This window comes from Melopsittacus undulatus, chromosome 3, assembly GCF_012275295.1.
Source record: "Melopsittacus undulatus isolate bMelUnd1 chromosome 3, bMelUnd1.mat.Z, whole genome shotgun sequence".
In the NCBI taxonomy this organism is placed as follows: domain Eukaryota; kingdom Metazoa; phylum Chordata; class Aves; order Psittaciformes; family Psittaculidae; genus Melopsittacus; species Melopsittacus undulatus.
In genome coordinates this window covers 24,706,897-24,723,981 of record NC_047529.1, presented here as the reverse complement: position 1 = coordinate 24,723,981, position 17,085 = coordinate 24,706,897, and the positions used below count along the sequence as shown (strand labels likewise).

General features: G+C 38.9%; 1 protein-coding gene across 1 annotated transcript in view; it reads right to left on the bottom strand.

Moving 5' to 3' along the window:
• Positions 1–8,047: 8,047 nt before the first annotated feature.
• Positions 8,048–17,085, bottom strand: part of RAD51AP2 (RAD51 associated protein 2) — a 34,242-nt gene continuing 25,204 nt past the window's right edge. The window contains 4 exon segments of the mRNA XM_034060416.1: positions 8,048–8,169; positions 11,142–11,228; positions 12,708–16,710; positions 16,713–16,740. Of these exon segments, the coding sequence (XP_033916307.1) occupies positions 8,048–8,169; positions 11,142–11,228; positions 12,708–16,710; positions 16,713–16,740 (4,240 nt within the window).

The following is a 17,085-nucleotide window of genomic DNA, read 5'->3' as shown; positions in this document are numbered from 1 at the left end:
ATTTGTTTGACACTGAATGTGAAAACAGATTCAGCAGTGTGCAGCTGGAAACTTGTTTGTATATATTTCTGGAGCAAAATGAAAAGTAGGTGGACGATGAATATAATGAAAGGCTTGATACAATCTTAGACTGCTGATTTTTTTTATGGAAATCTTTTTAATAGAAGAGCATAAACATGTATTTTTAAAAGCTGGATGAACAAATAAGAATAGCCCTGGGCTGATCTAATCTGCACAGCTAGCACTTACATTATGCATTAAAGAATTCAAGCTGACACTGACCTTGACAACACTTACAAAGGAAGAATTTTCACAAGGATGAGCATGTCTAATGCTGTGTCTTCAGTTTTGTGAACAGTCTTGTATTTTTTTTTAGTATTAACTGCACTTTTTGTCACACCTCCATTCGTTGTAGCCTATCATTATCTGCAAGCAATAACATACTAAACACATGGATGGATAAAAGTAGTATAGTGTATTATACAAGCATAATTGAAGCCTTCATCATACTTTTAAAAAGATCCTCTTCTGAAAATATGTCAAAACATTTTTTTACAGCTTTTGCCATTCTAAAAGCTTTTTTACAAATATATTGCTACTGGCAGAGTTTTAAAAAAAAAAAAAACAAAACAAAATATACATGTAAAAATAGAACGATATACAAAAATATGAGCATAGGATTATCCACAAATACTTATTTCATAGGGAGAAAAGACGAGTTACATCTTAACTTTCATGGCACTCAATGACACTGGTTCCAAAAACACAGAATCATGGAATCAGACAAAGGTTTGGGGTTGGAAGGGACCTTAAAGCCCATCCAGTTCCAACCCCCTGCCATGGGAGGGACACCTTCCACTAGACCAGGTTGCTCAAAGCCCTATCTAACCTGGCCTTGAACACTTCAAGGGATTGGGCATCCACAACTTCTCTGGGCAGCTTGTGCCACTGCCTTCACCACCCTCACAGGGAATCAATACCATGTTCAAGTTCATTTGACTATTACACTCCATAGATTCCTGGAAACTGTCAATTTCTAACGCTACCAGCTTTTTTACAACCATTCCTGCCAACTGTTCCAAAGCTGGGCAACTCAGAACTGCCAGGGTTGACATGGCTTACAGAAATGTGGTCAGAGAGGCATACTGAGATAATTCAGCACCCATCCATGGCCAAGGAACATCTCTGACCGTGAAAATATCAGACAAGACCAGTGGTTCACCACATCTGGACAGTTATGATGTACTTCTGCTGCAGAAGCATATAACAGGTGAACTTTGGAAGCCCAAGCATATATGTTTTGCTCTAGCTAGGCTGATCGTAGGAAAGTCTGGCTCTACTTGCTTTCCACCACGCTTGCAGAATCTCAGCAAATTCTAGGATACAAGCAGATATTGAAAGAGAAGAAAGTGAGGCAGAACAAAGAATAAGCTGATACATGAGGCAAGGGCACAAGGAGCTGCATTTAGTGGCACATAAAACACTGCTCATTTTCTCAAGGAAAAGTCTGCTCCAAAAAGTGTGGGAATGTTTGGAATGGAAGAGAAGAATAAAACTCAAGATCTATCTTCAGACTAGTCGACATGACATTACCTTTCCCATGGACAGCTCCCTGCCTGCTGCATATGTACAACCCATCCCTTCACTCACGCATACTCCTCCAAACAAACAAAATTGCAATAGAAAATATTAGTTTATCTACAGTGTAGAAGATTGCTCTCTGAAAAGTTTGAGGGTTTTTTTGTCATTTTGCTTTCTTTAAATGTGATAGTTATAAGCAATAAGTGAATTAATGGCAAAAAATTAATTGTAAGATCTTTAGGCAACTCGGGTCATCTTAGATCCCACCTTACTGTATTGGCTGGAGTCTCCCAGGTCAACTCAATCCATTTTCTATACCTCCACATGGAGTCATAACCTCTGTTCAAACTGGAAAATACATCCTTGCCAGTATGTTGCATTAGAGGCTCCAAAATTCCACTGTTAATGAGAATGCATTTTGATTATATTTAAAAACCTGGTAGGTTATACAGGTATCCGTATCCATGATGATGAACTTATTTTTCAAGTTTCTTTGGTAGGCTTTGCATATTTTTGCATATTTAAGTTTTGACAGAAAGTATGTTAGCAGAGAATTAGTCTACGTATCTTTCTTAGTGCATACACTGAATATAATTTGGATTGAATTTTCATTATGACTCCTGGCTAAAAATATTTTGATAATTCAAGGGGCCTTGAGAGGGAAAATGTTAAATAACAAAATGGAAGATTCACTTCTCTTTAGATATCATACTTAGTCTCTTCCAACTTAGCATTGACTCAAACATTGAATGTTACCATATATTTTATAAGATGACTGTTTTCTTTGCTTACTTTATTAAATCATGATGAAATAATTTTGCTTATGAAATTAATCATAGCTTGTAAATGTTAAATTGCTGCATTTCACATAGACAGCTGTCAGCCTTTCATCTATCACCCAGACTGTCAACAGACAACTAGTGTCCTTATTTACAATTTCACTTGAATCATACTCAGAAGAAAAACTTTTGAACAAAATTAACTTTCAGTTGTCCCCAGTATTATCAAAACCAATTTTGAGTTTACCTGATGCTCTACTAGAAATGCTCTGCTGATGGCTCAGGAGGAGCATGGCAGAAAAAGCAGCTTCGCCAGAGGTGTGCTCTCCAGTGGTGGGATGTCCATGTTGGGAGCAGATCATTAAGATTAAAACTGGATATGAATTGTAAAAGCAAAAATTGATCTCATCCTTAACTACATGAAACTTCCCAGTAACGTATATTCACAAAATGCCCTGGCACCATCTTTCCTGGTGAAGAAACTTTTACAATATACCATCATTCCAGACCTTTCTCTGATGCCTTCCCTCAAATGTTTGTTGTCTGGTTGTGTTTGGAAGCTGTCTTCCAACACTAGAAGGTGTAACTGGACTTCATTATCTGTTTCAATTCAATTCCCTGGAAGAGGCAATAGCTATCTTCTACTATCCAGGTGGATTTCAACAATCTTGCTTTTGTTCACTTATTAATTGTGCATATTTATCCAAAATACACTGAGCAGTGTTAGCTTTGCATCTAGTCATTCAAAAAGCAGACAAGAAAGATACTTTCAATTACTATTTATTAAAAAATCACATGTATTTGTACATATAACAGAATTCAAGTCTTTCAGTAGGCTATAATTGAATCTTTTTGCATTAAATAAACCATAGCTGTATCTATTGTTCTAGCAGCTGACAAAAATTATTTGGAAATTATATTTAAGCTTTTCTGCATAATTATTAAAGTATAATGGCGCTTTCCATCTGCATTTCTGTTAGAGTCAGCATTATTAAGCTTAGCTATCTCAAAACATATCACCAGATACTGCATCTACAATGAAAAAATTCAAAATCTATACACATTTCTTCAAAGGCACATGGCGAGGTCTTTGCCTGGCACACACCTGCACAGCTCCAAAACCCAGTGGAACAATGCAAATTTACACCACTGACGTACACAGTTGAACACTCATGTGCTTCTCTCCAGCGTTACAAGGAATCTAAGCTCTTCCAGCCCACAGGGGCTAGGGAAGCTGAAGCTGGCTGAAGGCCAGTCTTGCATTCTCAGTGCCAGTTTTACCTCTGTTATTTAAGATTAGAGCATCCTCTTAGCAGCTATCTTCAGCTGCATGACCAGCAAACCAAAGTTTACACAGCAAATCACCTGGTGTACTGCATGCAGCTCTTGGGCCCCCAGATAAAAAGGATATGTACCTGATGAGCAAGTCTAGAGGAGGCCACAAAGAGGCCTGGAGCACTTCTATGAAAACAATCTGAGAGAGTTGGGCTTTTTCAGCCTGAGAAGAGAAGGCTCCAGGGGGACCATAGAGCAGTCTTTCAGTACCTTAAAAGGGGCTGAAAATAAATCTGGACAGGGACTTTTGACAAGGGCCTGAAGGGACAAGACAAGGGGAATGGCTTTAAACTGCTGTCATGGTTTGAGCATGTTTTGAGGGTGTTTTTTGTTCAAGGTTTTTTCCAGCCAGGTGGAGGAGGGGAAGCTAGGAGGAAGGAGAGACAGGACACCTGACCCAGGCTAGCCCATGAGGTATTCCATACCATAGCACGTGATGCCCAGGATGCATACTGGGAAAGAGAAAGCTGGAGGGGTAGAGCTCTAGAGAAAAATGGAGGAGGGAGCACATGGTGCTCGGCCAGGCAGGGTGGAGTGAGTTAGGGGTCGGTGGCTGGTGGGGTGTTGTATTCTCTTCACTTGTTGCTTGCTGTATCATTATTATTTGTAGTAGTAAATGGCAGTAGGGGTTTTGTGTTATGCCTTAGCAATTAAACAGTTCTTATCTCAATCCATGGGGGCTACATTCTTTGGATTCTCCTTCCTAACTCTCCGGGAGTTGGGGGACTTGGTTTAAACCACGACATTTTTTTGGCGCCCAACGTGGGGCCCGAGGATTTGAGATAAGAACAGATCTGAGCGGATTTATGGTCTCTTGTCACAATGCTGATTTATTGGCTCTTAGAGGTTTTTCTCTGGATCTCGCTGTTTTGGGATTTTGCCGGGTACTTTGTGTATGGATTGGATGTGTTTGTGTCGGAGGCTTGTAATACGGTGGGGCTCCGGCAGCAGGGGGGGATGGACGTGGCCGTGGACTTGGACTTGTACCAGGCCGTCCCGCTGCTCTTCGCCGTCCTTGTCCTTATCCTCGTCGTCATCTGCGTGGAGCTGTGTGAAGCCAGGAAGGAGCGGCCCCGGGAGCTGCTGGCAGCTGAGGCTGCCAGGGAGAGCGGCACGGGGAGCCAAACGGCTGTGGCAGAGCAGCGGGAGCAGGCGGGGGAGGAGCGGAGCAGGGCGGTAGCTGAGCAGCAGGATCAGGCAGCGGGGGAGGTGAGTCCCACGGCCGTTCCCGACCCTCCGACGGCCGAGAGTGTCCCCCGGAAGTCACCTGCCGACCCCCAGCAGGATGCAGGAGACCACGCAGCACTTCCCAGCAAGGCAGTGGAGGAACCGAGTCCTGCCGCCGTTCCGAACCCCGCAGCGTCCGAGAATATTCCCCGGAAGTCACCCGCCGAGCCCCAGCAGGATACAGGAGACCACGCAGCATTTCCCAGCAAGGCAGAGGAGGAAGATCCAGACTCGGGAGAAGAGAAGCTGATAGTGGGAGAACTGGCAAGCAGGGCAGCTACATCAGCCCCAGTCGCAAAAGTTAAGCAGAGTCAGGTTTGGGTCTTGTCTAGGGTTAGATAAGGATATAGGAGCACCAGGAGACTGTTCCCAAGGCTGGACAGTCATGAGTGGCAGGGCATGTGGGACAGTATGGCCAGGTATCTGATCCACTGGGCCCCTCCAGTGCTTTGGAAGCATTGGAAGTGGAAGGCAGCTATATGGAGTCCCCAGCAGCAAGCTGTAGAACTGCTGAAGAGGACAGTGAATGATTTTGAGCCTGGTGGGCCCAGATACTTCAGGCTATCAGTCCAGAGATGCAACATAGAGATGTCTCATGATCGAGGGGTGGACTTAAGAGTGATGGTGTATTCGAAAAGTAGGATCTGGGCATGACGTGAATGGTATGGAATAAGGGGTGGATAATGTCATGGTTTGAGCATGTTTTGAGGGTGTTTTTGTTCAAGGTTTTTTCCAGCCAGGTGGAGGAGGGGAAGCTAGGAGGAAGGAGAGACAGGACACCTGACCCAGGCTAGCCCATGAGGTATTCCATACCATAGCACGTGATGCCCAGGATGGATACTGGGAAAGAGAAAGCTGGAGGGGTAGAGCTCTAGAGAAAAATGGAGGAGGGAGCACGCGGTGCTCGGCCAGGCAGGGTGGAGTGAGTTATGGGTCGGTGGCTGGTGGGGTGTTGTATTCTTTTGACTTGCTGTTTGCTGTATCATTATTATTTGTAGTAGTAAATGGCAGTAGGGGTTTTGTGTTATGCCTTAGCAATTAAACCGTTCTTATCTCAATCCGTGGGGGCTACATTCTTTGGATTCTCCTTCCTAACTCTCCGGGAGTTGGGGGACTTGGCTTAAACAACGACAACTGCATGAGGGTAGATTAGATTAGATATTAAGAATAAGGTCTTTACTGTGAACGTGGTGAGACCCTGGCACAGATTGCCCAGAGAAGCTGTGGCTGTCCCATCCCTGGCCGTGCTCAAGGCTAGGTTGCATGGGGCTTTGAGCAACCTGATTTAGTGGAAGGTGTTCCTGCCCATGGTAGGGAAGGTGTAACTATATGTTCTCTAAGGTCCCACATTGTAAAAAATCCTCCTGTTGTAAACATCAACCATCGCAAATATCAGATATATAAGCTAAATGGTAAGACATCACTCCTGAAAGGCAGTTCATGTTGGGGAGCACTCAAGAAACCCTTTGCCTGGTTGTGAGGTCAAACCTCCTGGAGGGGACATTCAGATGCCTACAGACAGCTCTCCTTTCATTTTGTACGAGGTGCACAATAAAGAACACTTAGCTGAAGAATTTTGAGCAGCTACTGCTTGCTGGCATTCAGTGAAATGTAAGCTGATACTTCTGCCAGAACACTGAGAAGCCAACATCCCTTGACTCTTTATTTACAGCTGATAAAATCTAAAGATCTCATACTTACAAGGACCAAAATTAAGTATGAGGAGACAAAGCAGTGACCCCAGTTATCATCTGGGGATTGCTACCAGTCATAAGTCCACAGGTTCCTCCCCACTGATTTTTATGCCAAGTCACCCTCTAGGACACCCAGATGGCTGCTGATGGTGGTGAACATGTCCCAAGGTGAGTCCATCCCACTCCTGTCTACCCCACATTGTGTACTGAATTTGCTTTGCTTATAGGATAATCCTTTCCTATAGGATAAGCATACTGATATATTTACTACTGTATATGACATATTTTGAAGGTTGCTGCTAAATCCTTGTACTACTGACACGGATTCTGAAGAATAATTTATCCATAGGTATATATCCCTATCAATTCAGCTTGCTCAGCTTTCCTGGGGTCAGCTGCAACCAAGTGTTATTATTTGTACTGAAGTTTATCATCACTCCGTCAGTATTCTGTAATGCTCGCTATATGGAAATTCTCATCCACTGCAGTGTAAAATACTCTCTTTCTAAAAACCTTTGAGCAACTGCATAGAGGATTTAAAGTTTTTGTCATGATATCTGTTATTGAATTACTCTTACTCTGACACTCAATGATTTTATTTTTTTCCAGACTTGACCCATGTTTATTTCTTGCTGTGCTCTTGCTCGGTTAAAAATGGATCTATTAATCAGATAATGCACATATCAGTATATTAACTATTATTAGCAGATATCCCTAACCAATAGCTGTATGCTTAAGATTACCTGAAGTTTCCCCATTTTTTTGAGATATATAGCCCCAGAATTTATGTGCTGGTATTTTGCTGTCATGTTGTGTGCAACAGAATCTGTGCTCTCAGAATAAGACATTCTGTCTGAAGCACTGATATGTTTCCTCCTTTCCAACTCTGCACTGAAATTCAAGGGATTTCTTTATCTAATGAGACGAGTGTATGGAACTAAAAGGATCTCAGAGGAAACATCCTCCAATGTATTCATCCTATTTAGTAATCTGAACCTGGCTTCCTGAAATTCTCTCCTACATCTCTCTAAACATTAGTAACAAATCCCTTTAAAAATACTAATTAAGATTTTAAAACCATATAAACTCATAGAGGATTCTAAGAACATCTGAGTACAACAGAAAATTTCAACTGTATATTTTAATAGATGAAAAATACATGTCAGATTTTATTAATAATACATAAACTTTAAAAGGGCTTCATATTTCCATTAAAACTTCTACTAGTAAACATTCACTATAAATCCCTTTGCTATCAAGTATTCACAGGAGTATTCTTAAATAAATCACTAGCAAACACTGCAATATTAATGTCTAAAAATACCATAAACCACAAAGATCAAACTATCAACCAAAACACTGAACATTAAAACATTTCAGATGTTTTCAAGCAGAGTGGTTCTATCTGAAGGCTGGTAAAAGAATCAGGTATCATTTCAGATAAGGATGAAGCTGTTGTTTGGGCCTAGCTTTTCTTGACAGCCCAATCCTGATGGGGCCCTTGCATGTTTTAAGAGGCTGTACTCTTATAACTTCACGTGACAGAAAATATCCTATATTAAAAAAAGAGAAATAAAAAGTGAAAGCAAACCCAGAATTCCACATGAAATACAACAGAATTACATAAATTACATTAACATTAATTGCAGCTTCTCAGTCTTTGCATTCTATCTCCTTTCCATTTGGTTCAGCTGTGGAGCATCTGACTATTCTTTAGGGTTGAAATTGGAATGCTAACATTAGATTCCTTCTGATCAGAAGGATCCCTGACCTAACATTACCTAACTTTCCTAGCAGACTGGCAAAAGCATACAGTATGCTGCACATTACCATTCTGGGACATACTGAGAAGAATATGCTTTAATACTTACCACTAGTCTGAGGGATTTGGATGTACAAATCTAAATTACAGAGCCGGGAATCACTCTACTGGTGATAATAATCGTGATGCCTTGTCTTGTGCCACTCATTTTACAGAAAGTGGGACAGGAGGATGTGGATTATCAGTTCCAGCCTATTAGGTAAGGTATACACCACCTGGTAATATGGAGTACGATTCAGCACCCTTTAAAAGCTGTTCTGTTTTGCATAAAATAATATACTCAGTGGGAAAGAATAGAAGACCATGACCTTGTAAACCAGAGATTAGGACAATAACTCATCCAGAAGAAGCAATAATTAATCACACAAGAAGGTGTCAAATTTTTCAAGATCTTTTCCAGTTCAATTTTCCATTATTCTGTGAAATGATGAAGCACTGAGCAGTTAGTTAAGGTATCAAATAATGAGCCCATTAGATCCTTAAGCATTGCTGGAATCCTACTAAAGGGAGAAAAAAAAAATCTAAGTCTTTCACAAGAATTTTAAATTATGGGATAAAAAAACAACCCCAAAACTCTTAAATCAATGATGAGACAGTAGTGCTGAGATGCCTTTTGTAAGACTCTTAAGAGGAACTGCATGCATTAAAAGTCAGTCAAGTGTTATGGGTTTATATGGGGCCAGTAAAGCACAGTAGTCAGTCATGCTGACTGTAAAACTGCTGAAGTATAAATCCTCTTGTCCCACCTAGGTATCTCCTCCTTTCCAAAACAGTCAGTTTCTGAGGCAGCAGTCACTTCAATGTGACCAAACCATGGGATGTAAAGCAAAGAACTCATTGTACCATTAAGTAGAAAATCACTGCCTCCTAATCTTTTAACTATGGGAGTAATATGCTGGATTAAGCCATGGAGTTTTGGCAAGTAAACTGGCAAAATTAACAGGCTTGGATTCTATAACAGAAATGGTGTTCATATCCAAGGTAAATAACCAACCCTAATCACACAAGAGCACATGTGATGGCTTAGAATCCTACTGAAAAAATAGAGGGAGACAGCCACACATCAGCAAAATTTCTCTTTTTAACTCCTATCAGAACAGTAAATATAATATTCCCTGTGACAAAACCAGCTATAGTCCTTGTTCCAGAATAATCTCTAAGACAATGTTCACTGGCAACTGTCTCGCCAACCATAGACTATAGCAAAGAAGCAGTTTACCTCCTTCTAGAAAAGAAGATGCTCAGCAGTTTACTATTTGCTATTAGGTGAAAGGAATGTTGCATTTTTTCAGCTTCTTCTACTGTAAGCATATTAGATACCTGTTGATTCTGACAAAGCTCTTGAAATAAGGTATAGAATGCCTTAGATATTAAGCAAGAAACATGCAAGATTTCTCAGCAATCATGGGATAAAAAGAAGTCAGTCGTTGTTAAGGCTGCCTTCCAAAGGTTTCTGGAGAAGCTCAGATGGCTATTTTAAAAATATCAGGAAGCAATGTGAAGGAGATAGTTACTGCTATGGAGAAAATGTCTGGTTTTCTTTGCCCTTGGTGCTATGGCTGAAAACAGGAAAAGAAGAAAGAAAGATAATCCAGATTCAGTCATCTTCTGATCTTCTGCAGGAGGTACAACTTTCCATCTAGCAAGCTTCAATACCACCTGAACAAAACTTCCAAGAACAACATGTTACTAGCAATTACCTTGTGCTGTTATGCACAGCACAGCATTCTGGAATTTGAATTTTCTCTAAGCAATAGCAGCACCTACTACAAAAGTCAGAAAGTAGAATCCACCTGCTCCAAAAAAACCCCCAATAAACAAATAAACAAACAACCCAAACAAAACACAAAACACAAAAAAACCCAACAAAACCCAAACACATTATGGAGCAGCGATAAACTGTGACGAATAGTGATAAACAGTGAAAAACGTAGAGCAGAATTCTCCATAGCAGTTTGCTTTTGGTATATGAGATATTATCAAAAGATGACATATCTTCAAAATAAAATAGGTAAGAAGAACACCAGAAGTCATCTGTAAATGGTTAGGATTTTCAGTCTCCTCATTTCACAGACTGGCCTGAGTGAAGGAAGCAATTTTCTGAATTCTGAGAACAGCAAAGCGTGCATCAGTTTTAAGAGGTGCAAGAGATGAAAATCAGGATTTGGCTTAGTGAAACAGAAATTATCTATAGCCTTTTCCTTACAATGTTTAAGTACTTCATTGCAAAATAAACCAATAGCCTTGTTTTACTAAATGATTTCAAGTGTTACGGGAAAAAAAAAAGGAAATCATGACTTCTCAAGTGCTAATAAATTGATTGGCAATACCCTTCTGAATTTCTTTCTATAGTATGTCCAAAAGTGCAAATCTTCCAAGAAAGGTATATTAAATCACATTCGTCTGGTAGGGTATCTTCACTGTATCACAATGACTGGAGGCCCAAAGAGGTTTGTTCAAAATGGCTCAAAACAAACAAGGAACACCACATTGTTAAGAGTTCTTTTCTTCTGTCCAAAGGACAAAACCTCTCATCTGCATGACTTGCTCTGTGACCCAAGCCAAAGATAGAACAGCTTCCTAGTTAAACAAAATGCGACTGTTATAAAGATATAAAGAGGAGTCACAAATACAAATGTTTGAGAAACAAGTTTATTAGCCCTGGTATTTGTGGTATAAAGAGCAGTGTAATATTACTCTTACCTCCCTCTTTCTGTAAATTACAGGTTTGTTCCTTAAGAAGCATGCAGGATAAAAAAGCTGGGTCCCATGTGTATGGCTTTCTATAAGCTGTATCAAAATAGCGTTAAAACAGAAGCAGAAATACATTTAAGATTGTAACTATTTCCCATAAGCAATTAAGTTTGTTTCAATTACTTACCAATTTGTGTTTCTTGTTGACGTAAAAGGTGTATGTGCATCTTAACATGAAATATTAATGAAGCTAGGAAGTCTTACTCTGAGGGGCTTGTCAAAATCTATCCAAGCACCTCAGGAAGATCTCTGCATAGATTAAATGATACAGTTTTTAATCCTCTGATGACATGTAATTTTCTCCACTTGGATCTTTATTCCACACTTTGGCAGAAAAGCAATCACTTAGAGAGCAATTTATTCAGTATCTGCTAGGTTTTCATTCTCTGGGACAAGGCACTCAGGTGTAACTCAGCACATTCTATTGTGAAAACTCCATTGAAGAGAACTCCCTCTAGGGCTTTTTTGTGACACTTTTCCAATCATTTCACAAACACTAATTACCTTCATAAACCCCCTGCAATCCTCACCTAATAAATATAGAGCCAAATCCCTGAGAAATTTATTTCAGATGCTAAATCTGAGATGACTGTATTTTAATCAGGTATTTCGTCAAATATGACCAAAGCATATCTCTTATAGATTTTATCTGCAGCTGTGAGAACCCATCACTTCTGCAAACTGAATTTCATGTACAAAATCTAACACACGCACTGTTGGGAAAGTGCTTGAATAATTTATTTATCATACAGGAGTCATCTGTAAAAGACAGTATGGCATTCAGCTGGTTCTTGGAAGTGTTCAAGGTTAGGTTGGACAAGGCTTTGAGCAAACTGATGTAGTTTAAATGTCTCTGCTCACTGCAGCAGGGGGTTGGAAAAGGTGAACTTCAAAAGTCCCTTCCAACTCAAACTATTCTATGATTCGAATACATCACTTGTAAGGAAACAGTTTTCTCCTTTGTGAATCAGGTTTTAATAGAGTCTTTTCTCTCTGTGAATGTGCACCCCTGGAAGTGCTCAAGGCCAGCTTGGACACAGCCTTGGGTGATATGGTTTAGTGTTAGGTGTCCCTGCTCACGGCAGGGGGGTCAAACTAGATGATCTTCGGGTTCCTTTCCAACCCTAACTATTCTATGATTCTATGATTCAATGACCTTACTGAGTCTTTGACTCTTTTAGGGATTTTAGGGCTTATCAGGATGAAATCAAAGACAAAAGAAATAATCTGTAATGGCATTTTTATTAAGACAGGTTTGAGCAAGCCTGAAACTGGCTGACTGAATTCTGAGCTACAACTGCTATGGCACAGTGTGCAGGCATGCAAGTAGTGTGGGCTTTTTGCATTTGGCTATTCACAGGCAAGTACCTTTTGTCCAATAAATGTTGGATTTCAATGAAAACTCTGTTATCATCATGGGATTATTTGAGGAACACACCTTTACAGCAAACCAAATATTGCATAAAATTAAAATTTTCTTAATTAGCATAATAACCAATAGTTCTTTGTGCTTACCTTCTACAACAGGTGAATGTAGCAATTCTTCAGTTGACACTGTTGAAATACAACATTCCTCAGATACTTTCTGGCCTTCATTTTCATTTGACATCTTTTCATTTAATGAGCTTTCATTACTGTCAGTTATGTTTTGCCCTTCTATAGCACCACAGATTGTAGGAGAAGTACATCTTTTCTTTTGAGAAACACTTGTCACTTTTTCATCTATCCCCCCAGAATTATTTAATTCACAATAATTGTTGCGTGAGTTTGTTTCCAAACTAGATAAATTGTTTTCATTTCCCTTGCTAATTTCATGGAACATATGTAGCTCTTCTAGCACTAAATCAAATTTTCTCTTCAGTTCAAATTCATATGTTATTTTATTTTCTAAAGGTAAATACTGATCTTTTACATCTTCAAGACATCTATTGTTTATTATGGATAAATGCATTTTTAATTTCTCTTCTGCAGCAATGAATGTTTTAGCTTCATCTTCTGAATATGAAATAATCAAGTCATTCATTACAGTCTCACATTGACTTTCATTAGTTACATGCATTTGTTCATCGTTTATCTTTTCCTGTTCTTTTACATATTCAGGATGTTGTTCCAAAGTTGCTGGCTCTGAACTGGCTGTTTCCTTTGTCTGTGTATGCCCTTGCAAGGAAAACTGCACCATTTCTTTAGCCTGTAATGGCAAGTGTGTATCTGCCATGGCAGGACTTTCTGTGGTTGGATATTGAGTAGCAGCAGGATTTTTTTCACTTTGTTTGTCTGCACCTGAGGAATTCCTGCAGTGTCCATCTTCACTTACTACTCTGTCATTATTGACAAAACAGCTGCTGTCTAATGGCAAAGTGGCAGACTGATAAGCATTTGAGGAACTAGGAAATAAATTTTCAAAATTTAAGTAAGAATTTTGGTTTTCTACTTCTTTGTTTGTTAAATGTGGATTATATGGGTCTATTTGCTTACAATATTCAGGTTGGTTATCTCGTAACAAGAAAGAATGACATTTTTCCATAGCTGGTTTTAATTGCTCAGGTAGAATTAAAACATCATTTGATTCAGCAGGCAAATTATGAACCTTTCCTGAACTGGTGACTGCATTTTCTTCAAATAACTCTTTTTTGCCAGAATTGCCATGGTTTACAACTAGGAACTGGTCAAACTCTTCAGAATCAGTGGTAAGGGGAATTTTTTCATATGTGTCAAAAATAGGGAAAGATTTTTTTGAAAGAAAATGATGAGAATTTATTTGCAACTCTTCTAAATTAACATATTCTTTTCTATCAGTATTTATATAACCAGAAGTATCCAAGTATTTTTTCATAGTATACATGACTTCATCTGTGACCTCATTTGTAGATGTCATGACAGTTCTATACCCAATTGTTTCATGTTTCTTAGGTTCACATAGAGCAAAAGGGAGAGCTTTAAATACTTTCCCATGAAAATAACTATTAAACACTTCGCTTGGTTTCTTCTCCTGCTTTACTGATATTTCCCAATTTGCACATCTACGATTTACCTTTGCAAATTTCAGTTCTGAAAGGGAAGGAAAGTAGCTCCAAACTCCAAGATTTGTTCCTATCAGATGTTGTACTTTTGTGATATTGCAGCAATACATCGTGTCCAGTGAAGAACAATCTAAAGCACCCTGCAACAAGATTATGCATTTAGCAACTAAAATTTGCTTTTTCATACCATTTTTGTGACTAACTGACCTCAAACAGGTACTAAACCCTTCACTCTCCCTGGGTAAGAGGTGGTGCTTTCTGACATGTCTTCTCTTATATAATCCCCTTTTTTGGTCATGAAAGAGGGTTCCTCGTTTTAGGAAGGTGGATTCTTGTTCACCTAAAGATGTAGAAAAATGTCTTCTCTGGCATTCATTATGAAAGGCAAAACCAATGCTTTCCATGGATTTGGAACTTAAAAAGCCTGGATAAGTTTCATTTTTTTTATAAAATTCTGTGGTTTGCCTCAAAGCATTATCTGTGCATGAGTTTAACTGATTTTGTTTTCTCTCACATAAAGGCTGTTTCTCCACTTGCATGGACTCTTCTAATGTATTTCTGCTACTGAGAAAGGAAGCGAGAATTGCCTTTGGTGATTCAACCTTCAAATGCTTTGAAATAATAGCCAGCAAACAAATGAGTATTTTATTGTTGAGGTTCCTATTTATATTGCTCTTTACTAACTTTTGAGCATCACAGCGCTTGTTTAATATTTCACAAAAATTAAACCTATGTATAACACTGTAATCCTGACACATGGGCATACCTTTGTATGGAGATTCAGGCCATGTCCTGACCCATCCAAACAACGTGTTTTGAAATGAAAGCTTCAATTTGAACATTTCGTTTCCCCTAAATATATTGCAACTCACCTTCATAACTGGAAAATTCTGTGCAATACTGCGAGGACAATTCCTTTCAAATATCACAGTTTTAGTTAAGTATCTTTTGAAATCAAGTATGTCTTTTGTAGAGAGTTGTGAGTGTGCTTCATACAAACTAACATCAGTGTTGGACTTATGCCCACCACAGTCTGTATCCAACTTACTTTTCTCTAACACTTCTGTTATTACTGGGATACTTGTCTGTATATGTCCCACATTCTCCTTACTGCTCTTCCTCCCTGTTCTTTTCAAAAGATCATTACCGCTAACACATTTCTTATTCTGAACATTTCTAGAACTAACATAAATGTGAATTTTTGACTTCTGGTCATTATCACCTTCTGAATTCTCCAGCAGTTGATCTTTGAATTCATTTTCAGCAAATGTCTGATTAAATTCAATATCAGTGCCATTGCCTCTGAAGGAAGTTACAAAGACTCTTCCTCCTTCTGCCAAAGCACAGTGCTCTTGTTTGCTAATTGGTGGGCAATTATTTTCTCCAAGTTCAGAACCAACAGTTGAAGCTTTTACACTACTTTTATCATTTTTCAGTTCTTGTTTCTCTATCTCAGATATTTTTTGTACACCGCATATCTGTTTAAACTGTACCAAAGATGGTTGGGCTTGAAAATTCTTCCAGTCTGTCTCCTTTAAGAGAGTTGATGCCATTTCACTATTTGTTTTACTTGACATGCAAGGAAGTTGAAAATTGGGGATTTCCAGTGGTTGTATATTTTTAAAGGGTTTTAATGTTGGAATGGTGTATGATGAAAGATTTTTTTCTTTACCCTCTCTTTCTGCAGTGGTTTCATTAGCACTACTGGAGGAATATTTATCTTCTATAGAACACACTTTTCCCAGAAAATTATTTTTCCCATGTTGTGTATGTGAAAATACAGAACTGGTACCACATAAAAATGGAATTTGCAGGAGCTGGTATTGTTTCCACTTTTTATCAGAGACAGACTTATGATATAACAATTCCATCTGAAATGAGTCTCTGTTTAAGGGTGTAACTGAAGAATTTTGTTTTAGTTCATTTTCACTATTTCTTTTATTGTTTTGTCCTATATTGCTGTTCCGCTGCACTTGGGGTGGATCTAGTACTTGCAGACTCTTACAAGTGTTGGCACCACTCCACACACTGAGTGACTCTATTGGGAGAGGCTGTCCATGCACATTCAGTGAAATGACATCTTCTGTAGTACTCTGGTTTTTATTTTCAGAACTGCATTTTTTGCTGGACAGCTTGTTTTCTGATACACTACATGGCAATATTTCATTATTACAAGTTTGAAAATGGACAAAATTCCTCATACAAGTTTTTGTTGTGTCACAACTTTGCTTTTGTAATGCCCAGTTGTTTTGCCTTTCTGATAAATATACAGGATCATATGGTGATGTCTGGTATCTGTTCACACAACGTGTGCTTTGCTCTAGCTTTTGCTGCTCCTCTTTCCCTACCCTTTTTTGATTACTTTCTATTTTAATTCTCTTTGGATATAGGTAGCATTCAGTTTCATCTGACGTTGCAGAAAAAAATCTTTCAGAACATGTACTTTCCATGTTCACCAATGTAAGTTCCATACTTGCTGAGGCAGTCCTGAAAATTAAAGAAATATTAAAGTATTAGGCATAAATGATCTTGTAATGAATTCCAAAATGTACAGGACACAAAGTCAGTAATTCTATCATCTACCTGTTATCACACTGATATTTGTTGCACATACATTCCAGGCCTGAGAAAAAAGCAGGATCACTGAACAACATTTAAAACCAAGATCTAGAATTTAAGATAGAAGTAGTTTACTAAAGTTGCAGAGTTATGCAAAATTAAAATGGGTGATAATTTCACTGTGTCACCAAGTTAAAGAGATTAAGTGCATTTCTCATGCATTTGTCACACAGTGTTTTTGCCAAAAATTAACACTGTGAACAAATACCGAGAAAATAATGCCCATTGATGAACTCTTCAGGATCTGGGGAGTG